This window comes from Sycon ciliatum, chromosome 1 (genome assembly GCF_964019385.1).
Source record: "Sycon ciliatum chromosome 1, ocSycCili1.1, whole genome shotgun sequence".
In the NCBI taxonomy this organism is placed as follows: Eukaryota; Metazoa; Porifera; class Calcarea; order Leucosolenida; family Sycettidae; genus Sycon; species Sycon ciliatum.
The window spans coordinates 29,104,836-29,131,974 of record NC_088643.1 but is presented as its reverse complement, the minus strand read 5'-3'; the positions used below and the strand labels follow the sequence as shown (position 1 = coordinate 29,131,974).

Below are 27,139 nucleotides of genomic sequence, written 5' to 3'. Positions count from 1 at the left end.
CGGGAGATTTGAGTCCTACGGTGATTGAGGTTAACGCTGCGTGTGCCATAGACTCTGGCAAAAGCAGTGTATTACGCTGCATGCAGTCATCTTGTACGACTAACATGACATTGTATCGTGTACGGAAGTGTCTTTGTGTTCTAATTTGTAGGATCTGTGTTCTCTACTTAGTTTGTAGGGCACTGTGAATTGAATTCTCACTCGGAAAGTGACCATTATGGCCATGCACTGGTGGTTACGAGTGGTGAAAGATGAAACACAGATTTGCTGCACATGCTGGTGCTTGCTTCCAAATTTTCCTCTTACTAACTGTTAGTAATTCCTGTACTGTTTCTTTGCTGTTGTTCTTGTTCCAGCATTCATCATGGCATTGGTGTCGTTCAGGTTGTCAGTTCTCGCAGCGCGTATTGAAGCATTGTGGCCAGTGAACTTTGCGGCATGCCGTATCTAAAATGTGGAGTTTGGAGTCGTAGCTACCCAACCCGAGACACCTGAGGCAATATGGAAGCACAAGGCCACACTTGGTATTCCCATTCGGGCTCAGTGAGTGTGCCGTCGATCCTCGAAGCTACATGACTCGGCATGTTCAGGATCAGACACCAGCATGGCCACGCAGCTGAACCCCCGTCAGACAAGTGACCAGCCTGACTGGCATAGTACATGGTCAAAGCTCATAAGGTAGGCATTGAAGTACATACGTACATTCCGACGACGCAGTATACTCAAACCATCATTGAAAGTTCTGCAAATAAGCCCACTTGAAGTAGCACCCATGATGTCCAACACAGCGCCTATGGAATCAACGTCTTTACTCAAAGCCCGTGAGTTCACCCATGTCCGAAAACCGCAAAGGATGCCAAAATAGGTGCAATGTATTGTCATGCCGTGTGTGGAATGAGCAGAACTCACTTGATCATACCGTATACACGTACGTTCACGCATTACTTGCTGCAGAGGTAGCATCACTTGCTGCAGAGGTAGCATTACTTGCTGCAGAGGTAGCATTACTTGCTGCAGAGGTAGCATCACTTGCTGCAGAGGTAGCATTACTTGCTGCAGAGGTAGCATTACTTGCTGCAGAGGTAGCATTACTTGCTGCAGAGGTAGCATTACTTGCTGCAGAGGTAGCATTACTTGCTGCAGAGGTAGCATTACTTGCTGCAGAAGTAGCATTACTTGCTGCAGAGGTAGCATTACTTGCTGCAGAGGTAGCATTACTTGCTGCAGAGGTAGCATTACTTGCTGCAGAGGTAGCATTACTTGCTGCAGAGGTAGCATTACTTGCTGCAGAGGTAGCATTACTTGCTGCAGAGGCTGCATTACTTGCTGCAGAGGTAGCATTACTTGCTGCAGAGGCTGCAGAGGTACTGTTTACATTTTGTACACGATTGTAGTCTCTCACGGTGATGAAAACGGACAGTGAAAAGCCTGTTCCTCCAAACTGTAGCTTGTGTAAAAGCCAGTCAGACTGGCTTTCCGTCATGTATGGTAACCGTGTACCACTGCCCTTCATACTTATGGTAACCGTGTACCACTGCCCCGGTTCATACTTTGAAATGTAAGGATCAGAGTGCCACTCTGCTCTGATCAGATCTGCTTAGGCGAATGTGAAAATAACTATGCATGACTGTACTCACGTACAAGGTCCATACCTCTACTCTATTGGGCACCCCGCTGTAAGACTGAGACCTTAGCCTGGCTTAGCCAGGCTTAGCCTGGCTTAGCCTGGTCTGTTGGAAATGCTCAAGTAAATACAATACAATACAATACTCTATAGGGCTTGAAAGCCTCAACATCAGAAGTCAAAATCTAATGTCAAATACCGACTTTTGGATCCACTCTGCCCATGGCGAAGTACAAGGTGTGGTGGGTGGACCCCGTGTCGCACGTTGGTGTGGTTTTTTGTACTAGGAGTGGGTCCCTGACCAGGAGGGCCCTGTCCAATCACTCTCGGCAGATGCGCCCCTATGCTGTGAAGGAAAACCACCCAAACATGTATGGATGCATACAAAACTTGCTGGATTCCACTGGATCAAAAAGTCAGCGTTGTCATGACTCCGGGCTGGTTGTGACGTAGCACTTTCAAGCCCAATTGGTTAGTGCATGGCAGGGATGGTCTTGTGGCTTGTTAGTGTCCGGCAGCTAGGTTAACCAGAGCTGGGATTGAGGCTAGGTTAACCAGAGCTGGGATTGAGGCTAGGTTAACCAGAGCTGGGATTGAGGCTAGGTTAACCAGAGCTGGGATTGAGACCCGAAGACTAACATGGAGGACGCTAACAAGCCATTACTGGCATTAGCCCCGAGCTGCCATGCTAACTATTTTAGAACGAGGTTGTCATTAAGTTCCAAATACATATGATAGAAGCTGACCAAACAGCTATTTTTCAACACAAGGTCAGGATAATCTGTATCCGCAATTTGACTGGTTGCCGATTGTAAACACATAGTGTCTATTAGAGCTCACTATACATGTATGTGTGTACCTCAGTTCATGGTGTGCCTTTTCCCCCGCAAAGGAATTTTTAAAAGAAATAAGATTGCATTCACTGTGCATGGAGCTGCTTGTCAAGCTCTTGACTTACCATCCATGTGCAGTTGATGCCGACTGTATCTCTTCCGAGTGCCGGTGCAGTGCCGCACCCTTTATAGACCGGCTTGTCTGTTATATGGCTCTTTATGCTCTTTATGTGTGTGTAGTTGTTCAGGTATGCTCGTAATGCAGCTGGACTGTTGGCTGCTTGGAGTTATTGGATTATCAACTAGAAGAACTCCACCGGCCTACAATGTGTACATGTACAGTAATAAGATGATGGCCACGTTCAAAAGGAACAATAATACTAGCGGTGAGTACATACCGGTACCTTAAACTGAAAAGCTGTATTCCACATGTACATGCATGTACATTGTACATTGTACATGTACGTGCATGTGCATGTGCATTGCCGATGCAAGCAGTCAATTTGGTTGAGTTTCGACCAATCAGCCGGTGAACGCTGTTTTGCTAGGAACTACAAGTACCGTACTGGCAATATATGTTGCCGCGTAACGCGTAACGCAGGGGGGGGGGGGGGGGGGGTGCGGCGTAACGCGCGACCAGGCTAGTGCGACAAATTTTCGTCAAGTTCGTAACGCTCGTCCGGCGGGGTGCGGCGATCTTTTCATTGCAGTTTGCACTGCAAAAAAAAGGCTGAAAACTGTGAAAGCACGTGTACCGCGTGGTGAAAAGTTCAAAACTGGACGCAGCAGGAAGTCCTGACACTCGAAGGCGCATCATTCAGTGGTTGGCGATCTCAATGGTTTCTTCTTTCCCGAGGTCGTTTTGCGAAGAAGAGAATATGTTGTACACTCATTAACTGTGTGAGTGACAGTAGTTTTTGGAGGAAGCGCTCTTCCCCTATGCCACTTTCCTTCTGATGATCTTTTTGTGAACAGATCACGCTGATAGTTAAAATATACAGTCTTTTTTTGATATCGTTGTCGCCCTTTGCCGTCGGGTTTGTAACAGTTGGATAGCAACTGAAATTCTGTGCCTTCAATGTGGATGAAAAGAAAAAATGATGCGGCAAAAGCAAAAAAATGATGCGGCAATAGCAAAAAAGTGATGCGGCAATAGCAAAAAAAGGACTGCGGCAATATAGAAACCTGTGTAACGGCTCCTGTGCGACTTTGCATGTAACGCCCTGCGTGCGGCAAACATGTGCCAATGTAACGCTTCATGGCCTCACTGCGGCAACATATATTATTGCCAGTACGGTAGTCAACCAGTCTGTAGTACTGCTGGACCTGATGAGTGCTTGACGGCATATTGCGGTGCATGTTGCATGATTGTGTTAGTTTCAGGTTTCTAAGTACTTTCTGCTTTGAACCAACGGGGGGCTACTTCTGACTAGATTAGGCTGTATGCAGCCACAGCATGTGCAAACAACACACGAGATGTGTTTGAATAAGTTGTCCGAGTAATGTACGGGAACGTGACGCATGACAATTGTAATCAGTGGATGGGCCGCATCCCTGCAGAAAGCCTTGTTTGTCGCATTTCCACCGCAATGCTAGTCCACTTCTAATGCGGGCTGCGGCATTCACTGCATTCACTGATGTACCAGCGTCACTATACAGTGCTGTCGTGTGCCGAAGAACTGAGGGGTCAGGGTTCTAGCCTAGCCCGTTCTCATTTTTAGCAAACACAGCAGTTTTGTTCTTATTCGATGGTACAGTCTTACATGTACTTCAAGTACATAATTATAATTATGCAGAGTTGTACGTCTGAGTGCACATTATAGTGTACATTACGGTGTCCGTTCTTATCCGCAAAAAAATCCAGGCTGCACCGTTCTTAAAAAATGGTGAAATTCTAGCCTGTCCGTTCTTAAAAAATGGTGAAATTCTAGCCTGTCCGTTCTTAAAAAATGGTGAAATTTTAGCCTGTCCGTTCTTAACCCTTTGTGTACGGACTGTACAACTTTCGATCCCCTGGGATCGAAACTTTTCAAAATTTCAATCGATCGTAACTCAGTCATTCCTGGGTTATATCCGAAAACTAAAATATGTAGGTCAAAGAGAAAACTCCCAGCTGTCCATTGAAACAATCGCTGAAGCGCTCTGATGTGTGGTTACAGAGTTACGAAGCCCGAAAGTCGAATCGGGGCAAATGTCGCTCAATAGCCGCTCGCGCAAATTTGAATGAGGGATTTCCCCATCATTCTGGGCATGCAGTGACGTAGAAACACGTTCAAAATGGTAAACGGACTCATGGCAGTTTGTGACATTTTTTAGAAGTAACAGTTAGTCGTTACAAGCAAGGAGAGCGAAATGGCTGATGCAAGACGACTTCTGTCGGAATATTGGCGTTGCAGCTAAGACGCTGGGCTGTAGCGCTGGCGTTTTGACCTTCGTGGTGGCAAGCGTGGGCTCAATGTGTTCCTCTTGCGACGAGCTTTCCAGGAAGCCCAAGATTGAAAAAATCGTCAAAAGGAGACTTACAGTTATGACCCGGGGAATTATAGAATTTGAGGTGAGTCGAGATCAAATTCAGCCTGTGTACAATTTTTCAGTACATAAAGGGTTAAAAAATGGTGAAATTCTAGCCTGTCCGTTCTTAAAAAATGGTGAAATTCTAGCCTGTCCGTTCTTAAAAAATGGTGAAATTCTAGCCTGTCCGTTCTTAAAAAAAATGGTGAAATTCTAGCCTGTCCGTTCTTAAAAAATGGTGAAATTCTAGCCTGTCCGTTCTTAAAAAATGGTGAAATTCTAGCCTGTCCGTTCTTAAAAAATGGTGAAATTCTAGCCTGTCCATTCTTAAAAAATGGTGAAATTCTAGCCTGTCCGTTCTTAAAAAATGGTGAAATTCTAGCCTGTCCGTTTTTAAAAAATGGTGAAATTCTAGCCTGTCCGTTCTTAAAAAATGGTGAAATTCTAGCCTGTCCGTTCTTAAAAAATGGTGAAATTCTAGCCTGTCCGTTCTTAAAAAATGGTGAAATTCTAGCCTGTCCGTTCCTAAAAAATGGTGAAATTCTAGCCTGTCCGTTCTTAAAAAATGGTGAAATTCTAGCCTGTCCGTTCTTAAAAAATGGTGAAATTCTAGCCTGTCCGTTCTTAAAAAATGGTGAAATTCTAGCCTGTCCGTTCTTAAAAAATGGTGAAATTCTAGCCTGTCCGTTCTTAAAAAATGGTGAAATTCTAGCCTGTCCGTTCTTAAAAAATGGTGAAATTCTAGCCTGTCCGTTCTTAAAAAATGGTGAAATTCTAGCCTGTCCGTTCTTAAAAAATGGTGAAATTCTAGCCTGTCCGTTCTTAAAAAATGGTGAAATTCTAGCCTGTCCGTTCTTAAAAAATGGTGAAATTCTAGCCTGTCCGTTCTTAAAAAATGGTGAAATTCTAGCCTGTCCGTTCTTAAAAAATGGTGAAATTCTAGCCTGTCCGTTCTTAAAAAATGGTGAAATTCTAGCCTGTCCGTTCTTAAAAAATGGTGAAATTCTAGCCTGTCCGTTCTTAAAAAATGGTGAAATTCTAGCCTGTCCGTTCTTAAAAAATGGTGAAATTCTAGCCTGTCCGTTCTTAAAAAATGGTGAAATTCTAGCCTGTCCGTTCTTAAAAAAATGGTGAAATTCTAGCCTGGCCGTTCTTAAAAAATGGTGAAATTCTAGCCTGGCCGTTCTTAAAAAATGGTGAAATTCTAGCCTGTCCGTTCTTAAAAAATGGTGAAATTCTAGCCTGTCCGTTCTTAAAAAATGGTGAAATTCTAGCCTGTCCGTTTTTAAAAAATGGTGAAATTCTAGCCTGTCCGTTCTTAAAAAATGGTGAAATTCTAGCCTGTCCGTTCTTCGGCGCCCGACAGTGCTGTATGTTATTACTCACTTTGATGTAGTCATGTGACAGCAGTCATGTGACAGCAGTCATGTGACAGTAGTCATGTGACAGCAGAAGGGGGGTCTCTGTACAGCCGGGTGTGCTGCTCTCTCTCTCTCCAACTAGGCTGCAGAATAGTGTAAATTTGAATTATAACTGCTCCTAGCTAACCTACGACGCTCCGCACTGCTTCATTGATTAGATATATAAGCCGCCGCGCTGCTGCGATTCACACAAAGGCAATACGTGGAATTTTTTCAACATCTGAATCATCTGTCATTGTGACTAAAATCAGGAATGAAGGTGGACATGGGTGAACAGATAATATTACTCAATCTGAAAGATAATATTATAATATTGTAAGTAAAGGAAGGGAAGATGATCAAGCTTTCAAGGTTGCATACTTCGAATTTGACTTGATTTATGGTACATTATACATGTCCCGTAAAGTACCGCGAGAGCGCCCCACCATCTCGTCCTTTCGTGGTTGTATTGTGGAGGTGATATCCTGTCTGTAGGCAGTGCTGCCAACCTTCCGTATTTGTACGGAAATTCACTCCTTTGTCCGCAGTACGGAAATTGACCGAAATTGTACGGAAACTGAGAAGGATGAATCAGCTGACTATGAACCGTTTTTTTACAGGTACATGTACATGACTATGTACTTAATTGCATGCAGGGCACATAAAACTGCGGAGTAAACCTGAGTACTATCACGCTAAAAACAGTGTTCCTGACTGCAACCTCAGACAGTGACAAAGCTTTCAAGCGCTGTGTACGTGTGTTGCACACCATTGCTGGCTTTCCTACACTAGGCTACCGTTCACGTGACGCATTACTTCCTGGGACCAAGACCATGCACGACTTTCTGAGCACCCCGTACATAAAGTACCCCGAAAAACGGAGACTACAAAATTTTAATGTCGCAAAAATACAATATAAATCATGGGATTAAAAAATGGTAAAAAAAAGTAAATTATCGTGTCCGTTCCCGAAGGGTAAAAAAATGGTAGTACGGAAAAATTAGGGAAAATACGGAAATTCTACAGTCGGAGTACACAAATCAGACCGAGAGATGTTGGCAGCACTGTGTAGGTCATACAACACGAACCGTGTGCACATATTGCACGTTGTGCAGTCAATCCGTACGCAATTTACCTTCGAGCGAACACAAGCTCCACACAAAAACCTGCCTACATAGTGTGACCTTGTACACCAAGGTTCTCACACCGTGCAAACTTCGTTGCACTCTGCTGTACGATTTTCCTTTCCCTGGCTATAAAATCAAGGTGGGGCGCTCTGGTGAGACGGGGCGCTCTGGCGGTACTTTACGGTACTAGGATTGCTTCATGACTATTATGATACTGCTCTTTGAGACTGCAGGCTAGGCTATATGTCTTGTCTAAAATACACAATACACTTTAGGCGAGCGAACCGGATAATCGAACACACTCTCACATACTGTATGTATGCATGACATAATTATGCTGTAAATCCGTAACCAACGATTTTCTTCCGGATGGCGAGGGATCCGGATAAAAGAGGACCGGATTAGCGAGGTCTGACTGTACCAGCTAACTACGTAGTGCACTACAAATGTAGTGTGTACTCGGATGTGTGTGTGTTTGTGTGTGTGTGTGTGTGTGTGTGTGTGTGTGTGTGTGTGTGTGTGTACGGCGCGCATGTGTGTGTGCTTGCGTGTGTGCGTGCGTGTGTGGGTGTGGGTGGGTGTATGGGTGGGTGGGTGTGAATGAAAAAGAATCTAGAAAAAAAATTAAAACTAGGGATCATTCACTGGCCAGAAAAAGCCACTTCAATCAGCCATGTGGTGTAGACCAGGCTAAAACTAGTGGCGGTCAATTCATCAGCCTTGTAAGCTGTTGAATGGTGACCAGCACAAGTAATTAGTTGCTACTGTATGTCTAACATAGCTGTTCGCTATCATAGCTTCTGCGATGGGCAGGTCTTAGGTCTGAGGTGTGTATGTGTGTGTGTACGTGCGTGCGTGTGTGCGTACGTGCGTGCGTGCGTGCATGCGTGTGTGTGTGTCCCCCAGCCGGACGCACGTCAATGCCATGCCTGCCTTCGGTGGTTCCGAAGTGCCGGTGGACTTGCTGTGCACAAGTGCACAACACCCGCCCCGGCATCACCGCCCACACCCCAGCGCATACCAATCACCAGCCATCCGTGTTGCAACCAGCACTGCGCTACCTGTGATCGCTGTTTTAAATCTGCTCCTGGCTTTCGGCGACACAATTGCCATCGTGGACGGCGTCGTGGCGGAGCGGCTCCCTAGTGGCAGTGCTGACTTCTCTCGAACTCTCTCTTCTACTCTCCCCTGTCTCGGGGGCGGCGTGGCCAAGCATTTGGCAGCTGTACACCAGGCCAGGTGTGTGTGTGTGTGTGTTGCTATGTCTAACATAGCTGTTCGCTATCATCGCTTCCGCGATGGGCATGTCTGAGGTCTGAGGTGTATGTGTCACTCAGTGTGTGTGTGTGTCACTCAGTGTGTGTGTGGTGTGTGTCTGTAGGTGCAAATGTATCAGCTCTACTGTTTTTGTCGCAAGAGGTATGATATTTTGAATTATTATCACTGTCCTTGCTGTTTCTCACAGGCTCGCAACACCCATGGCGGAGATTTGGACCTATCTGTGCAGATTCTCACTAGCTAAGCGCTGAAACCAGCCAGCAGGACTGCTAGTCTGCGCCAAAGTAAGTCATCACCAGCTGATTTGTAAAGGAAATGGTATTGCCTTCTCCCCCTGGCCCCTGTCACACAACAGCTCAAACAACTTGGTGGAGTTTCTGACTTCTTATACAAACGGAAAGGGCACAGGAGGCGAAAGACGAAAAGACTAGACAGAAAACGACGACGGGAAAGACTCCCGGGAAAAGCCTCAGAGGACCAACAAAGAACAAGCAGTAATAAACCGAGGACAAATCGTGACGACCAATCAGGGACTAATACGTACAGAACACATGACCAAGACCAAGACAACCAGACCACGGACGAATCACACACGACTCTCATTCCCAGACCAAACTAGCACTGCGCATGTACTGCATTCACTTGACAGTCACTCTCACACAGACGGAAGCACATCCTCACACTCTGACAACGCGTACTCCTGCATGCACCACATACCATAAACGTCACACATCACACCATGCTCACGCGTACACCTAGACCATATATGACATCAGACACTGGACTCCACAAGACAAGAACCAAATACAACGACATGCGTAAATCATAGTCGTAACATAAATTCGTTACACAGCCTTCCCCTCCGGCGAGAGTCGACCTCGACTCTCAGAAGTAGAAAAATGGAGTAGGAGGAAAACAAAAGGGTTGAGAAGACACAATAACAGGAGAAGAAGACAGGACAACGGCAAGTGGCTGGCTGCAGACGTGGAGATGGGAAAACCTTGGGTGTGGTTCCACGAGGTGGTGCGTCGTACGACTTGCCCATTCGGATGTGGAAGATGTGTATAACATGTACAAATGGAGCAACAGAACACAGCAGGCATGTAGTCAATCAGGGAAAAGAACAAATCGAAAATCCATCGATACACTGTCACACAAACTTCAGAAGGGGAGAAACCCACGGGACTCTAACCTGACTAGAAAACTCGGCGCGGAGCCGGCATAAGTGTCCCACACTTTTCCGATGGCGGATCATCTTGTCGTCCCACGACCCCGTATGATCCTGTCGTCCCACGACCCATAATAATCTTGTCGTCCCACGACCCATAATATTTAGATTTTTATTTATTTGTTTTTTTTTTTTTTTAATTTTATACTTCCCCGACAAAAGGCTAAACAAACACTGGGGCCCACCAGCTCACGAAGGGAACCGTGGCTCACCATGATCAGACATTCACCTGGTGAACTGAACAGACCCGCAGGTCGACACAAAACGAGAACAAAATACGCTCCCTGAAAGACTAAACCGAACTAAGCTGACAAACCAAACAGGTACACGACTACACTGAAAGGCTAATCAAGAAACTGCACAAACCCCAGCAAATATACGTACACTGACCGCCAAAACCCAAAACAGAAAGACACAAGAGAGACACAAGAACCAGATCGCGAAAAGATAACAAGCACCAAAAACAAAACCCACGACGCGGATTGTGAAAATACTACATTGCCCCGACAAACAGAACGACGGGGAAAGCACCCGGGCCCTGGGCGCTTCTGGGAAGTAAAACATACTGGACACACCATCTCCGAAGAGATTCGCTTGCAACAACTAATTTAGTACAACAACGACATCCCGTTCCGGGAGCGACTCACCGGGTAAGGGGCCTGCAGGCCAGGCTGGCGAACGCCTTTCCATCTCCATGGCCGTAGTAGCAATCTCGGTGAAGTGAGTTGAACGACGAGAAATAAAATATATTTCGAAACGGCGAGCACGAACTGAAGCCACGGTGAAAACAAAACGATCCCAGGGTCGTGGGCTGCAGAGGTAGTACCCTGCGTCGAGCGAACGTTGGGCGCCAATGTAAATGAAATGGTATTGCCTTCTCCCCCTGGCCCCTGTCACACAACAGCTCAAACAACTTGGTGGAGTTTCTGACTTCTTATACAAACGGAAAGGGCACAGGAGGCGAAAGACGAAAAGACTAGACAGAAAACGACGACGGGAAAGACTCCCGGGAAAAGCCTCAGAGGACCAACAAAGAACAAGCAGTAATAAACCGAGGACAAATCGTGACGACCAATCAGGGACTAATACGTACAGAACACATGACCAAGACCAAGACAACCAGACCACGGACGAATCACACACGACTCTCATTCCCAGACCAAACTAGCACTGCGCATGTACTGCATTCACTTGACAGTCACTCTCACACAGACGGAAGCACATCCTCACACTCTGACAACGCGTACTCCTGCATGCACCACATACCATAAACGTCACACATCACACCATGCTCACGCGTACACCTAGACCATATATGACATCAGACACTGGACTCCACAAGACAAGAACCAAATACAACGACATGCGTAAATCATAGTCGTAACATAAATTCGTTACAGATTGGCTGTGCTTTCACACCTTGTTCAAATTACCTATATAAGAAAGACCTCAGACGGTGGTGGGTGGGGAAGGAGGCACACACCAGTTCCCTCTCCTGTTCCTGGTATAGGTAGGCTGCACCAAAAACCCCTGCATTTTTCCCCCCAGTACTTGCCCCCCTGCAAAATTCTTACCCTCTTTTTCCACCTGTAATCAGCTGGCCGGCGACAGCTTTAGCGCAGATAGTGAAAAGTAGCACGGACATTAGCACGAACATTCACAAGTCAGACATGCGGCTGGGAATGGAGGTGCTGACTGTGTGTGATCAACGTGCCACTGTGTGGTGTTAGTGGTGTTGGTGCAGGTTGGGATAGCTCAGCATCATAGCTGTTACCACACACTCTAATCTCACTTGTTGGATTTGGCTTCGGAGGTGAAAAGGCATTAAGTTAGCATTATTCAGAGCAGACATGCAGACAAGCCTAAACTCGTGCATAAGACCAGACTGGCAAAAAAAATTGAATTGAAAAACAAGTCTAAACGATTACTAGTACACTAAACTACAGTACATGTGCTGCTAGTAATATCCTACTGGTAGAGCTGGGGAGAAGAAATCATTCGAATTCGTGGCTATAAGCCAGCCCCAGACTCCTGGGGTAGTTGCAGCTCTTTGAATTGATGCATTGTCTACGAAAGAGGAGTAGCTGTATGTCAAGAGAACAATTAAAAAATTAGATTGTTATAAAACTACTTTCCAATCGAGACGCAGTGGTAAATAGCATAGTGTTCATGGTACAAGGCCAATCATAAAGAATTAGCTAGCAAGAATAATTCAGAGTTCAGAGTAATCGTCCTAAAGTTACTTCAAGTACATGTAAGCATGGGTGTGAGTGAGTAACACAAAGAGTGCCCCTTTCGGTAGCAGTATGCGGCCTGGTGAGTGGTGACTGGCGAGTCAGTTTATCATGCAGACGAATATTCAAGCACACTACAACCACACTGCTGCTGCTGCTGCTGCTGCTTTCATGCAAATTCTTGCTGTCTTGCAGGATAGACATATGACTCTGGATTTGCTCAAGGGCTTGCTCCAACCCGTTCAAACCTGCTCCAACCTGTTCTTCCCTGCTGGCTGGTGTAGAGAAGAGCCGAGAATGAAGACGATCTTCCTTGAATGCACAGTAGATCCATGGTCAGGGAGGTCAGGGAGGTCAGCGAGGTTAGGGAGATTGACTGTCTGTACAGTACACTCATGATCAGTCACAGTCCAAACACTGATAACACTGATGATGACTGCCGTATGTACACTGATGATGACTGATGTCTGCCACACTATGATATAGTATGATGTCTGTAGAGTGGCGGCTGATTGGCGCGCTGATTGTGTACACGGCTGCTAGCACGGTGCACTGTACTGCAACTTGGTTTACCCGCACCATACGTAGGTCATTCTACTGCATGTACTTGAACACCTGGAGCTGAGAATGGCCCAGAGATCACCAGGCCGCTAGTTGCTAGATCGAACTGTATAGCTGATAACTTGATACTCATGTTGTCAACTGGATGAGTGGTGGCTGGTCGAGGAAATTAGGTACATGTAGATTGCGTTTCCTGCGTCACCTGCACCAAGCTCAGCACTACAACTCCTGGCTGCCGGCGTTCTCCACAAGCAGCACATGCTTACAACTGCAACAGCAGTCCTAGTAGTAACAGTAGGTGTTGTGGCAGGAGCATCAAGTTACAACGTCAAGTTACAACATCAAGTTACAACGTCAACCTAGCCTTTCCGACGTCTACTGCTGCTGCTGCTGCTGCTGGTACTTTTATGATGTTCACTTCGTTCACTATGATGTTCACGGGAACGGCGGTGACTTCTGTGGTCATTGTCGTCGTCGCTGCTGCTACTGTCATGTTGTCTACGCTGAGATCGATGGTGATCTGTGTGCTTATGATGGCGGTGGTGGCGGTGATGATGGTCACTGCCATGACGTGAACGCTTGCTGCTGCTGCTTACTGGGCTGCGAGAGCGCGAATCTGAGCAGCTTGAATGTGATCGACGGCGGTGCTTGTGATGATGTCTGCTTGAGGCACTGGAGCTAGTTGTCTTTGAGCGGGATACATGTTGGCTGGAATCATCATCACTATCACTGCCGCCGCTCTCACTGCTCTTGCTACTCTTCTTCTGCTTTTTGTGTTTACGGGACTTTTTCGACTTGCGTTGGTGGGACTCGGTGACATTGCGTGACGCCTCCTTTTCCTCTCTGGCCGCTGCAGCTAGGAGTTGTGTGATGTTCACATTGTCTACATCTTCCACATTCTCCAGTTTTCTGAGCAGAAACAGCCAAAAGAACAACTGTCAACAACAATCCATTAAACTATGATAACAGCATCGTGAAATTAAAATTTCAAACCACTCTCTTCTCGGCCACTGGTAATCTTGAGGCTGACAGATATAGTAACATAATTGTCCTTGTAGAGCTTGAAGTGCAGCACCTATTACTTGAAGTACAACCTTGGATTCACAGCTGGTACTGACACCACACAGTGCATACACTATACACCAATAAAGATATTTTAGATTTTCTTTTCCAGTAGAATTTTCCAGCTTGTTTCTCCTTCCTCATGCAGAAACAGCAAGAGGTCAGCCAGCTGTTGTTGTTTCTGCATGAGCAAGCCAAGGAGAAAATCCTTTTTTTGATCATGGTCGGGGTTTGGGATGGCTAGAATTTAGAATTCTCTTCTCCAGTTTGCTGATGTCTTATCTATCTCTATACATATATACACTTCTTCTCCTGTAGAGTTTTCTGGCTTGTTTCCTCAAGCAAGCAGAAACAACAAGAAGAACACACTTGCTCAACTCTGATTGGCTGAGGGTGGTTGACCAATCATTTCAGGTGTAAAGTTCAGAGCCCGGATTGGCAAAAAAAGTAATCATTCCAGGAGGGGATTATGGTCAGGGTTTGGGATGGCTAGAAATTTCAGATTCTAGTACACATGTGTTGAGAAACATCAGTGTAGCATCAGTGTAGCATCAGTGTAGCATCAGTGTAGAAACATCAGTGTAGCATGTTTCGTGGCACTAAGAGTCTAAGACCCCTCTCCAAACCGGGAAAAGACCGAGTTGAAACTCTACATGCATATTTCCACATGCATATTTCCACATGCATATTTCCACATGCATATTTCCTAGGGGTGAAACAATTATACCGAATATTCGAATACTCGTTTGGATTTTTCAAATATAATCGTACTCGGAATAAATCAGAGTACAGGTCGTCCCCCGTTAATACGAGTCCGGTTAGTACATAAACCCCGTTAGTACATAAGAAATCTCAAGTCCTGGACGAAACGTGGTCACTTCCATACAAATTGTGTCGGTTAGTACATAATTCGTTAGTACATAAACCCCGTTAGTACATAACATTTCTCCGTACCCGCATGCCACCTACCTCAATAGTACATCATTTGTTGGTCTTTTGGCCTTCCAGCGGAGGCACATCGTGTTCTAGTTTCTACTTGTGGAGCTCAGAAATCAGAGCGCACATCACAAACCGACAAAGCTCTGTTTTTCCCCGAGTGACTACCGCAGTACCGGCACGCCTGCTGGGCATGTATCATGTGAACTGTAGAATCTTCGCTGACTGTGACCGTTATAACATAATTTTTATGTTATATCGAGGGAATCAAGAATATCTCCCTGACTAGTCATGGTAGCAAGAAACACTCAGAAAAGTTGAAAAAAGTGAAAATTTCTGGTACACAAGCAAGTTATGTACACTTTCGTTTAGTACATAAACCCCGTTAATACATAACATTTGTCAAGTCCCAGATGTATTAACGAGGGACGACCTGTACTCGCTCATACATGGTACATGCATTTGCCAGAGAAGTCTGCATTTCAGAGCAGCAGTAAGCAGATATTGATGTGCAGACTGTGTGGTGAACACTTGCACACGAGTAGAGAGAACCCAAATGACCCACCAACCAATACACCCGAGAAAAGGACTGCCAATCGGTTCAATCAGGGTTGTATCATGTGATTTTTAAGGCCCTTGGTGCGCGATTTTTAGGATATCAAGAATACTCTAATACTCTAATTTCAGAAATTTTCGGTGCTCAATATTTTCGGTATTAGGACAACAGGCCAGGCTAGGTGAACAGAAATTTTCGGTACAGAGAAGCAGCTCCCTATTGGATTATGTGTGTTAGTGTTTGTTCAGTGTATTGAAATTTTAGGTATGAAACAGACGCACCGAAAGTACCGAAAATAAAAGTACACCAACAATTTGTGAAATTACAGTACTCGAATATTCGATCGGAGAAAATCAGAGTACTCGAACTCGGGTTCTCAGTGCCAACTTTCACCCCTAATATTTCCACATGCATATTTCCACATGCATATTTCCACATGCATATTTCCACATGCATATTAAATTTTCCACATTCGGAAGCAAATGAATCGACTCCCATCAAAATTCAAAGCATGGATCCATACACCGCCATACGGGAAGACTCATCCCAGGACGAAAATCTTGCCATCAATAGTGAGGTTTTGCATTCCGAATTTCGGTTCAGCGTTCTTCGGTCATGTGTCGAACATCAAAATGTCGAATTTTCGCACCAACGTTTAGTTTGCAAGTCGAACATGTGTTTTCATTTCGTGAGCTCCAGCATCAGCAACGTCCTGTCCCGTGCTCCTTTTCTTGCTGATTCTAACGAACTTTGATCGCCCAAAGAGTCGAGGACCAAAACCTGCCGCCTCAGTCGCCTCAGAAAACCAACTCCATGGCCAAGTCAAGTTTTATGCGTATCGCCATAGTCTTTTCAGCCACACAGGTGACGGTGAGGACACTCCAGGCGAAAGGGAGTAGACAGGCAGTGGAGAGAAGCAATCAGAGGTAGCTGACGATGTTGATGTCACCGAAGACGCCTGCGAAGCCATGCCGAGATAAGAAACCTCTTTGAACAAATCACGCACTAGCGCTCTTCTGTAACAGAATGCATCCGAAAAATATTTTTGACAAGGTGAGCTTTTCCGAACAAACATGCCGAATCTTCGTGTGCATTTTCGACTTTGCTCCCGGGGATCCCGCGTGCCGAATATTTTGCCGAATTTCGGAATGCAAAACCTCACTAATGCGTCACATTTTCACCCGGGAATGACTCGTATCGGGATGAAAAGCGCCATCTAAACAAGCCCTTAGATTAATGATGATAAACACTTGTGTTCCATCCCTAAACCGGAGTGAAGTCTAAGGAGCCGTTTACATGAGAAAAATAAGCCCGGGCTTATTCAACCCTAGGCTCACAATAAGCCCGCCTTGATCTGTCACCCATTCATTTTAGAACGCGAGTTTACATGGTGAGGCGGGCTTATTCAGCTCGCCCCGAGCTGAACTAGCCCTGCCCTTGACCCCCGAGCTTATTGAACCCCCAGGGCTTATAAGCGAGTTTTTCCGTATTATTCGATTTTGCCTCGTGAACCAGAGAGGATGTCGCCGTGGATAGTGGGTCTCCTTTGTTCCTTTCTTGGCATTTTTTCTTCTGAGTTTTCTTTCAGTGGAAGGTCCTAGCCGATCCTTCACCTTCTCGAAAAAATAAGCGACAATCGGAAGGCAGTAGTCTGTAGAAGCATGAGCCGGCACTTCTTGATTCAAATTTCATCATACACGAACATTTACCACTGCATTCATGTGCGATTTGAAATATAAAATGCGCGCAGAACTCGCAGTCGCTCACCTGAACTCAGCCCCGTACAACCGTCATGACTGTAAACGGTTGAAAATAAGCCCGAGGCGAATAAGCCCCTAAGAAGGCGATACACATGATATTTGACTGCATACTGTGCATAGAGGGACAAGAACTGTCACAGGGAGTACTATAAGAGAGTGATCAACAGGTCTACATGTACTGGTCAGTGAACTGTCACAGGGAGTACTACTAAGACAGTGATCAACAAGTCTACATGTACTGGTCAGTGCAAGCAATCATCTATCTTACTTTAGCAGTCGACGTTTCTGCTCTTTATTGAGTGACGCTACAATAGCCATATCATCAGACACCCGCGAGCCGTCCTCTTCATTGTCATCATCACTTATAATGAGTTCCTGATGATCACAACACACATGTACATGCACACACACACACACACACACACACACACACACACACACACACACACACACACACACACACACACATGCACGCGTGCACACACACACACACACACACACATGCACGCATGCACGCATACACACACACACACACACCTTGAACCTTGAACGCCCATTGCCGTAGCAATGATAGCGATGGCTTCCTCACGCTGAGGCTCTAAACTCGAAATCTGCAGTATGGCGCATGCCGCTTGAGGTCACCAGGACGACGGAACACTCTGTCACAACGGTAGTTGGGGCACGGGATGTCTGGGGCTTCCTTCTCGACCCTCTGTCGACAACACTGAAACCAGGTGGATCTCTCCTGCGCTATGTCATACCAGTCCGCTTCAGGCAAACCGACGACAGCAAAGACATACACACGCACGCACGCACACACACGCACGCACACACACGCACGCACAAACACGCACGATGTACGAACATGAACATTGTACAGTACAGTAGAGCCAGTCTTAACCAGGCATCTCAGTACCGAGGGGGGGGGGGGGGGGTATCAGAATCATTCGCAACTAGGAAACACGCAAAGATCAGAGCCAATCTGGCACATCATTCTCTTCAGCAGAGCTCCCTAAATGACATCACTACGATTTGGCAACATAGACAACAGGAGCTGAAGAGTATGACCTTTCATACTAGAACATAATATTATTTTTCAAGATTCAATAGCAGGCAAAGTGCCCGGTAGAGGAGGCATCCAGATACGTGCAGCGGGGATACGGTTAGAAGACACACACACACACACACCAGCTAAAACTAAAAGACTGAAGTGTGCAATACAGGCCGAGCTATGGTATGTAGGAAAAATACATGGCGGTGCAAACATGGGCAAAGCTAATGCTGGAACACTGACTGTGTATTCTTACAATATAGCAAGGCTGAGCAAGGCTACATGTACAGGCTATCTTCTAGCATTGCTTATACTACAGTGATTGCTGCATCTAATCGGAGTGAAGCACGGCTGACCATCTTCCTTTTAAACACATACTAGCAAGAGGGTCGACAAACAACATACCTGACCGCGCTGTGCAACATTGATGACACCACCATAGAGTGAGCGGTTGAAGGCAAAGCCATCGTGATGCATCTCCCGGATCAATTTCATTGGGTCAGCTCGGTGGACTACAATAACACACATGACAATAATACTACTGTCTTAGTGGAGAAGGGCGGGGGGGGGGGGGGGGGTAGAGCACAAAGAACAATCTAGGATGTACAACAGCAGCAGCAGCAGCAACAACAGCAGCAGCAGGACAGTAGCTGCAGATAGGTCAAGCTACTTCATTATACCACTATGTACTTCTGAAAAGTTAAATGTCAAAATATTCCTCCTACTCCAACTCCTCTCCTGGACCAAATGACCAAATGGGTCAATAGTTGAAAGTGAGTATACTAGTAGATAGCATTCAGCTGTGCTAAACCAGTACAGTGTGCTAAACCAGTACAGTGTGCGCAACCAGTACAGTGTGCTAAACCAGTACAGTGTGCTAAACCAGTACAGTGTGCTAAACCAGTACAGTGTGCTAAACCAGTACAGTGTGTGCAACCAGTACAGTGTGCTAAACCAGTACAGTGTGTGCAACCAGTACAGTGTGCTAAACCAGTACAGTGTGCTAAACCAGTACAGTGTGCTAAACCAGTACAGTGTGCTAAACCAGTACAGTGTGCTAAACCAGTACAGTGTGCGCAACCAGTACAGTGTGCTAAACCAGTACAGTGTGTGCAACCAGTACAGTGTGCTAAACCAGTACAGTGTGTGCAACCAGTACAGTGTGCTAAACCAGTACAGTGTGCTAAACCAGTACAGTGTGCTAAACCAGTACAGTGTGCGCAACCAGTACAGTGTGCTAAACCAGTACAGTGTGTGCAACCAGTACAGTGTGTGCAACCAGTACAGTGTGCTAAACCAGTACAGTGTGCTAAACCAGTACAGTGTGCTAAACCAGTACAGTGTGCTAAACCAGTACAGTGTGTGCAACCAGCACAGTGTGCTAAACCAGTACAGTGTGCTAAACCAGTACAGTGTGTGCAACCAGCACAGTGTGTGCAACCAGTACAGTGTGCTAAACCAGTACAGTGTGTGCAACCAGTACAGTGTGCTAAACCAGTACAGTGTGCTAAACCAGTACAGTGTGCTAAACCAGTACAGTGTGTGCAACCAGTACAGTGTGCTAAACCAGTACAGTGTGTGAGATCCAGCACAGTGTGTGCACCAGGACAGTGTGTGAGATCCAGTACAGTGTGTGCAACCAGTACAGTGTGCTAAACCAGTACAGTGTGCTAAACCAGTACAGTGTGCTAAACCAGTACAGTGTGCTAAACCAGTACAGTGTGTGCAACCAGCACAGTGTGCTAAACCAGTACAGTGTGCTAAACCAGTACAGTGTGTGCAACCAGCACAGTGTGTGCAACCAGTACAGTGTGCTAAACCAGTACAGTGTGTGCAACCAGTACAGTGTGCTAAACCAGTACAGTGTGCTAAACCAGTACAGTGTGCTAAACCAGTACAGTGTGTGCAACCAGTACAGTGTGCTAAACCAGTACAGTGTGTGAGATCCAGCACAGTGTGTGCACCAGGACAGTGTGTGAGATCCAGTACAGTGTGTGCAACCAGTACAGTGTGTGAGATCCAGCACCTAGCATTACCACACCCTGCTGCAGTCAAGTAAATAGTTCACATTTAATGTTCATGGTTAGCTGTACTAGAAACAGAGCAGAGCTCAGCAGCCTTTGTGTAGAAACAGAGCAGAGCTCAGCAGCCTTTGTGTAGAAACAGAGCAGAGCTCAGCAGCCTTTGTGTAGAAACAGAGCAGAGCTCAGCAGCCTTTGTGTAGAAACAGAGCAGAGCTCAGCAGCCTTTGTGCGAACTAAACCTGCGTTACAAGACATGCCAGAAAGTGTCATGGAATAAATAATTAATTTGACAATGCAGCAGTTCTAGTAAGAGTGACAAACGTTACCCTGGCAGTGAAACAACTGATTTTCACACCACAAAACTGCAGCAAAAAGCCTTACTGAATCTGTCTTCATCGCGGGGGACATTGTACATTGGGCACTAGCATTGAACACACACACGTGCACACATACACATACACACACCACACACACACACACACACACACACACACACACACACACACACACACACACACACACACACACACACACATCCGCAGACAGACAGACACACACACACACACATCCGCAGACACACACACACACACACACATCCGCAGACACACACACACACACACACACACACACATACACACACACATATGCAATAGGTTTGCCTGAAATGCTATAACTTATAAGAATTAATAATGATAATGATTGAATGTTGAAACTGATAGGAATGAGAGCTGCACTGCACATGTACATGTATATCCCCCTACTCAAATCACTGAACTAGACAATACATGTACTACATGTAGTAGTTAACATGCTGATGCGTCGGCAGTTATATTAATATCACCGATACTTTTTCTTCAACAAAAATGAACTTTGTAAATTGGGAGGGAGGATACTCCATGCTGTTCTCTTCATCAACGAGTTTGAAGTTGGAATATGGATGGACGCTGGAAATAAGATTGAGCCAATAGGTAGTGTACATGTGTTTGATAGGGGGAGCGGGTACAAGGAAAACTACAAATGTCCGCTCGGAAAATATTGGTATACGGACAGGCCCTAAGGCTGGGTTCCGTTATTAGTATAGTACTAGCTTTATTGCCTTTTCTGCTTCAAAATCTATCAGAAAAGAAACTTTAAATACCATTGTATTGAATACGGGGGTGCAGGCAGGCACAGTGGGTTGGTCTAAGACCATGATTGTGAAACGAGAGGTACCAGGTTCAAGTCCTGCTTGGAAACGGAAGGATTTTTCCAACCGTGCTGCGACCCACAGTTAACCCTTTATGTACTGATTTCCAGCGCAGAATGAAGCAGAGTTTGAATTTTCAGCACAATTTTCACCTTCAACAGGCTATAACTTGGCCTCCTTCGCTCCATTTCCACAATCTTGGGCTCTTTGGAAAGCTCCTGGCGAGAGAAACGCCAGGATACCAGGCTCCATCAACTAGCTGCCACAAATCAGGCGCAGGAACACAGCAAAGTCGTCTCCAAGCCCAATATGCGAGCAAATTTCCCCATCAACGCCATTCCACTCTCCTCTATCGCAGAAAGCTCAAATCTTTTCGAGGCGATTCAAACTTCAGCCAACTACGTCACTATCATGTGCTGAGTTGGTCAAAGAGCACACGAAAAGGGATTTACCCCTAAAATGGCGAAGAGATCGATAAAAAATTTGAATTTGCCGAGACAAGAATACGGCGCGCGATATCTCTGGGTTCGTACATCGTAGCTCTTCGGCGATTGTTGCATTGGAAAGTTTGGAGTTTCCGCTACCAAATAGACCCTTCGATTGTTGAATTCGGACAAGAAGTGATGGAGTTATGAAGGTTTTACGGATCGATCATGAATCGATCATATGTGATCGATTCACGTTAGGGCTGCAACGAATATTCTATTTCACAAACGAACGAATACTCATCCATAACGAATGAATAACGAATATTCTCTCAAAATGCTGAATTATCTCTTACACCATAGCTCAGTGGTTAGAGCATCGCTGGCTACAAGCGAGGGTCCCTGGTTCGAGTCCTGGTGGTGACAGTCGATTTTTTCTTCAGACTTTTCCCGTTTGTCTCTTTCCCTCAAAACCAGTTAATATTTTATGACTTGGGGCTCCCCGCATGCTAGTTTGTACGTGAAGTGTGTGGGTACAGTGAGGGCTGCGTCCCACCCGCCTGTGTGGATTCACAGGACGTGTGAGTTACGAAGTCTAAAGAAAACGTTGAACGGTTTCTGCTTGGATGACGACTACACCATAGCTCAGTGGTTAGAGCATCGCTGGCTACAAGCGAGGGTCCCTGGTTCGAGTCCTGGTGGTGACAGTCGATTTTTTCTTCAGACTTTTCCCGTTTGTCTCTTTCCCTCAAAACCAGTTAATATCTCTAAGGTCGAAACAATTATTTAAATAGGACCTAAATCGATTTTTTTTGTAAATGAATCGAATATTCTATACCAAAAGAATCTTAGAGAGAGTTTGGCTAGTCCCCAGTTGTTCTAGACCAAGTAGATGTCTGGTGGAGTCATGTCCACTACTCCTGTGAGTCATAGTCCCCTTTCTCAACACATAACACATATCACTCCATCCGTTCAAGAATTACTACAAATTGATCGACAGGAGCAGAGTGTGCGCACGTGTCAAAACGAACGAATATTCTAAAGGGGAAAATATTCCTTCCATCGGGTATCCTAACGAATATCAATCGAATATTCGAATATTCCTTGCAGCCCTCATTCACGTACACACCGTACATAAAGGGTTAATTGGGAAGAATGGGAACTCGTGGCCTGGCATGAGTAAAACATGGATGTGGCAAATGGGATTTAGGCCTTTGGCCTCTGGTTGGTGGATCTGATCTATCCTCCCCCACCGTCTAGGAGCCGCATCTGACGCCTGATCATGGGGTGGTGGCGTCCCACGGAAGCGGAAAGGTGGTTCTTGACCAGGGAGTTGTACGACTCCTTGTTCTTGACCTGCCTGGTACGCGAACCCGTCGAATGAATGATGATGAATACGGGGGAATACGGTCCTGGTTCAATTACTGTGTGTAAAGTGTAAGCAAAAACAGCTCTTGTGAGTTGTTCACTTACAATTTTGTCAGTGTTAGCATGACCCCACTTGCTACAGCGGTAGCACTGTACGTGCCGTTTACTGCCAATGTACTCGGGCTCTGCTGATGCCGAAGCAACTGCGCCACTGAAATTACACATGCAGACAAGCGTACACACACACACACACACACACACACACACACCAACAGCGATGGTACCCCAGGTACAGCAGTGGTGTTGTTTATGCGATTACCGGCAAGTCACACAACATGTGGGAGTAGGAAGTAGATTTTGGCCGGAGCTTTTATTAGTCTAGGTAAAAGTACTAGTAAAAATCTGTTGCCGCAGTTTAGGCTGTTCATGCGGGTAGCGCCATGCGCCCGACAAGATCGAAAATCCGACTTTGAAATCGGTGCACTTCCTCTTTGACGCTAACACACGTTACTTACTCAAGGAGATCACTGTCGAGTGGGAAGATTTTGGCAGGGGAGGCTTTCCAGTTTCCACACGATGACGATGCAGGTGTATTACAAAATAACTGTTTTTTTTGCGAGGCAGGCATCAGAATCAAGAATGATGGCGTGTCATCTCCCGGTATTTTACTATTCCCTGGTTTTAACCAAAATTTCCTGATTATACATGTAGGCGAAGACTGTTTGAAGTGGTGGTGGATTATTCTGTGAGCAAGCTGACATCAAAATTGAGTTTTGCAGCACTTAGCTTTCGCGAAGTACTACCCACTGCGAAAATAGAGAAACGCTCGCAATGCACAAAGTCTTCCAGGTCCTAGAACATACTGTCTAGGTGGAAACCCATCAATCATGGTTGGTATGTTCCTGCACTGACCACACCAGTAAGTCAACTTACTCCTTATCGGTGATAGCAGGCACTGATTTCTTCTTTTCTAGCTTTAGCCTTGGCAAGCCATCCGGACCTAGCTCCGGATCTTCCTCCTGCCTCTCCATCTCCTCTCTCTTCATACCGGGTGGTAGGTCATACATGAAGTTGAGTTGAAGTTTGTCACGACCACCACCAGCCATTTGTTGCCTGAAAAGAGAGAGAGGGTGAATGCAAGAGAGACAATAAGGAACAAATCAAGTCACCAAGGGCAACCAGCAAAGTACTGCTGAGTGCGTGAACACCACTCAGCACATTGCACTCAGACCCTACAGTCAAGTCAAGCCATACCTACACACACCTAAAGCTGCAGTATCTCAACAAACCATGACCACTTCAGTGCCAAAAAGAATATTCCATTCCTACCGATTGCGATAGAGCTCCTGCTCCCTGTCATACTGCGTGCGCATGTTGTCTTCCTTCTCCTTGGAAAGCCGTGTCTTTTCCTCGGCTTCCCATGCCTGATGGGCGCGCGCGCGCGCGCACACACACACGCATACACATACACACACACACACACACACACACACACACACACACACACACACACACACACACACATATACGCACACAATTACACAAGCTGCCCATAGTAGGGTAAAAGAACTAGTTGATGAGTTTCCACTATTTCCTCCCGATACCGCCATTACGCGCAAAGCCCATCAGCAAAATGTACAAGAAAGGAACCTGCACCTTCTCCAGTTGCACCTATAAACACAGCATGTTCTGCATGTTCTGCCAAGGGACACACTAAGCAACCAAATGACCTTCCCATGCCTCAGCTTACAAAGCCACAACCTCCTCATATACAGTTGTCACCAGTTGGTGAGAACTCTCTTTCCACAATCTTTACTCCAATTCATGTTGATGCTTTGAATGAAAAGCTTGTATGTCACCCTGACCGCGCTTTAGTTAATGCTATTGATCCGACTTGCGCTTTGGCTGCCGTATATGTTTTTCCGGGTAATCGCTGTGCTTCAGTAGTTTCTAATAATCTGACCCCTTTGGTAGACCCCCTTTCCTACCGTTACTGCACACAATGACCAGACAAAGCCGTTGGCCCGAGCACTACCCATGATAGTTCTAGGCCTGGAAATCTATTCCATTGCTATGGAGATATGCCTCCCAGCAAACAAGCTCCAGTATTTGCAGACTAAAATAAGTGGTGAATCTTTTCACACTGCTCGAAGCATGAGCTACTATCATTGTTTGGCCTACTCTTTCGGCATTTGCAGAAAAGGTGGTGACAGCGTGTCAGACATTCTTGCGCAGGCTCATTGAACTCAGCTTGTCAGCCGCTGGCCTGAGAGGCACAATATGTTTGACCATGGACCACAGCCACGCAGGAGGACATTCGCTGGTGGCAGGACATGCTCCTGCATGGTGGCGCTCATCCGGAATAAGAAGGTATGTGTTGTGTTTGTGAGGATTTGAGCGTTGAACGATTTCACTTTGCTCATTACGCATAGATTACGCATATAACCAGAGTCGGCAGCGCTGATGCACTATCACCAGGGCAGCTATCCTGATTTCCAGCCTTGGCTCCGGAGGCCGAGACCCTGCCATGTGCTCTATTGAGCCAGGTCTGTCCCCGGGGAAAATTGCGATTCCGCGGCCGCGTTTTTTTCCGCGTTTTTTGCGATTTTTTAAAAGACCGCGTTTTTGAACTTTTCTGTTGCACTACACGTACACACAGTGCACTGTTCGGTCAGCAACGTCTCATCCGGTGGCGGCTTTGTACTCAAATATGACGAGCGCTTACACCAGAGACTTGTAACTGATTGATTTCACTACATACTCACTGAAAATTGCCTCATATCAACTGCAAACTTGCCGCCGCGAGATGATATCAATAATATTCACCGCATATTTACCGCAAATTCACCGCAAATTATGCCATATTATGCCGCGTTTTTTTGCGATTTTTTTCCGCAATTTTCCCCGGGGACAGCAGGTGGCTCTTTCTCTTACGCCGTTTTGTTAGTGAACATGCCAGGATTGGCCCACACTGAATACGTGGGCTCAGTGTCATATGGTGCCAAAATGAATCCTTTTTCTTCCACTTTCCTTCTGACCAGGGAATAATTTATTTTCAATCGTTTGCTTAGCAGTTTTGCTATGCAAAATCAAACTTGAATAGCAATTCGAAAATGTTGCATAGCAATTTTCTTCAACACTTGACAACATTGTCCTTCCTGCAGAGCTGATCAGAGTGCAAGCTCATGCCACAAGTACACTGTAACACTTTCGTTGCAAGCCTATCCTGGTGCCAGGATGCCTAGCTCAGCACTTTCGAAGCTCCGTGCATCTATCTCAACCCTAATAGACACACCTGGCATGCACACTGTGCATCATAGGGTACAGTTGAAATCAACGGGCATCGCAGTTTTCTGCGACACATATCTGCAGTTGCTTCGCACCTCAGAAGAAATTGCGTAGCAAATTGCAATGCGGTGCACGTTAACCGTTTCTCTCTTTCTCTCTTTCTCTCTCTTTGTACATGTATAATTATACTGTATTATATTCCAATATTCATCTTCTCTTGTTTTACATTTGCTGGTCTTCCCTGTGCGGCAGCTACACATGTAGGGGAGAAGCTCTTTGCGATTGAGTTTGCTTGTCTCATTACGCCGTTGGCGTTGGGGCATTGTTTTGGCTGGTACCCTAAAGCTCACGTGGAAAACTTGCTGCGCCGCAATCAGGGTCATTTTGCACAGTAATAACTTACCATTTTGATATTCCTGAAGGATCCAGGATGGAAATCCTTCTTGTTCATGAACTTCTGGAACGACATGATTGTTCTGCCGATCTCACAGCACTGTTTCTCTGGAAGAAAGTTTGACGACTACTACCGGTACTAGCCTGTCAATAGGTCACTATCAATTGCTATGAACACTTCGCTCTTCGCTCTCTACAACACAACCTTCCAAAAGAAAGAGCTACACTGTACCCCAGTCATTCATTCACATACACAAGGCCAAGCAATGTTCGAAAAAATTGTTTTTGGGAGTC

General features: G+C 45.8%; 1 protein-coding gene and 2 long non-coding RNA genes across 4 annotated transcripts in view; 1 reads left to right on the top strand and 2 right to left on the bottom strand.

Annotated features, from left to right (window-relative positions):
• LOC135821736 (uncharacterized) overlaps positions 1 to 12,560 on the top strand; it is a 17,974-nt gene extending 5,414 nt beyond the window's left edge. The window contains exons 2-6 of the long non-coding RNA XR_010554392.1: positions 357 to 678; positions 2,698 to 2,843; positions 8,402 to 8,734; positions 8,961 to 9,057; positions 12,431 to 12,560. This is a non-coding gene — a long non-coding RNA (uncharacterized LOC135821736). The remainder of the gene's footprint in view (positions 1 to 356; positions 679 to 2,697; positions 2,844 to 8,401; positions 8,735 to 8,960; positions 9,058 to 12,430) is intronic.
• LOC135821730 (uncharacterized) lies at positions 9,579 to 11,403 on the bottom strand. Its single transcript, XR_010554391.1, has 2 exons — positions 10,649 to 11,403; positions 9,579 to 9,809 (listed from the first exon to the last, which is right to left on the bottom strand). It is a non-coding gene; the product is annotated as an uncharacterized LOC135821730 (long non-coding RNA).
• LOC135821716 (corepressor interacting with RBPJ 1-like) lies at positions 11,785 to 27,139 on the bottom strand. 2 transcript variants are annotated; one of them, XM_065334717.1, is made up of 8 exons: positions 26,856 to 27,139; positions 24,494 to 24,588; positions 24,098 to 24,277; positions 23,270 to 23,375; positions 20,567 to 20,606; positions 18,567 to 18,673; positions 17,379 to 17,485; positions 11,785 to 13,705 (listed from the first exon to the last, which is right to left on the bottom strand). In XM_065334717.1, exons 1-8 carry the CDS (start codon positions 26,919 to 26,921, stop codon positions 13,156 to 13,158), a joined length of 1,251 nt encoding a protein of 416 aa, XP_065190789.1. In that variant the 5' UTR covers positions 26,922 to 27,139; the 3' UTR covers positions 11,785 to 13,155. The 2 variants fall into 2 exon arrangements, with proteins under 2 accessions (XP_065190789.1, XP_065190796.1); XM_065334724.1 differs by lacking the exons at positions 11,785 to 13,705; positions 17,379 to 17,485 and adding an exon at positions 17,508 to 17,878.

Bases quoted from the DNA above. Each gene is read 5' to 3' on its own strand.
- LOC135821716 (XM_065334717.1), bottom strand. From the start codon at position 26,921: ATGTCGTTCCAGAAGTTCATGAACAAGAAGGATTTCCATCCTGGATCC. The intron at 24,278-24,493 runs GTAGGAATGGAA...CTCTCTTTTCAG, and splicing joins CAGGAGCTCTATCGCAATCG to GCAACAAATGGCTGGTGGTG. The intron at 17,486-18,566 runs GTATGTTGTTTG...TGTGATCATCAG, and splicing joins ATGTTGCACAGCGCGGTCAG to GAACTCATTATAAGTGATGA.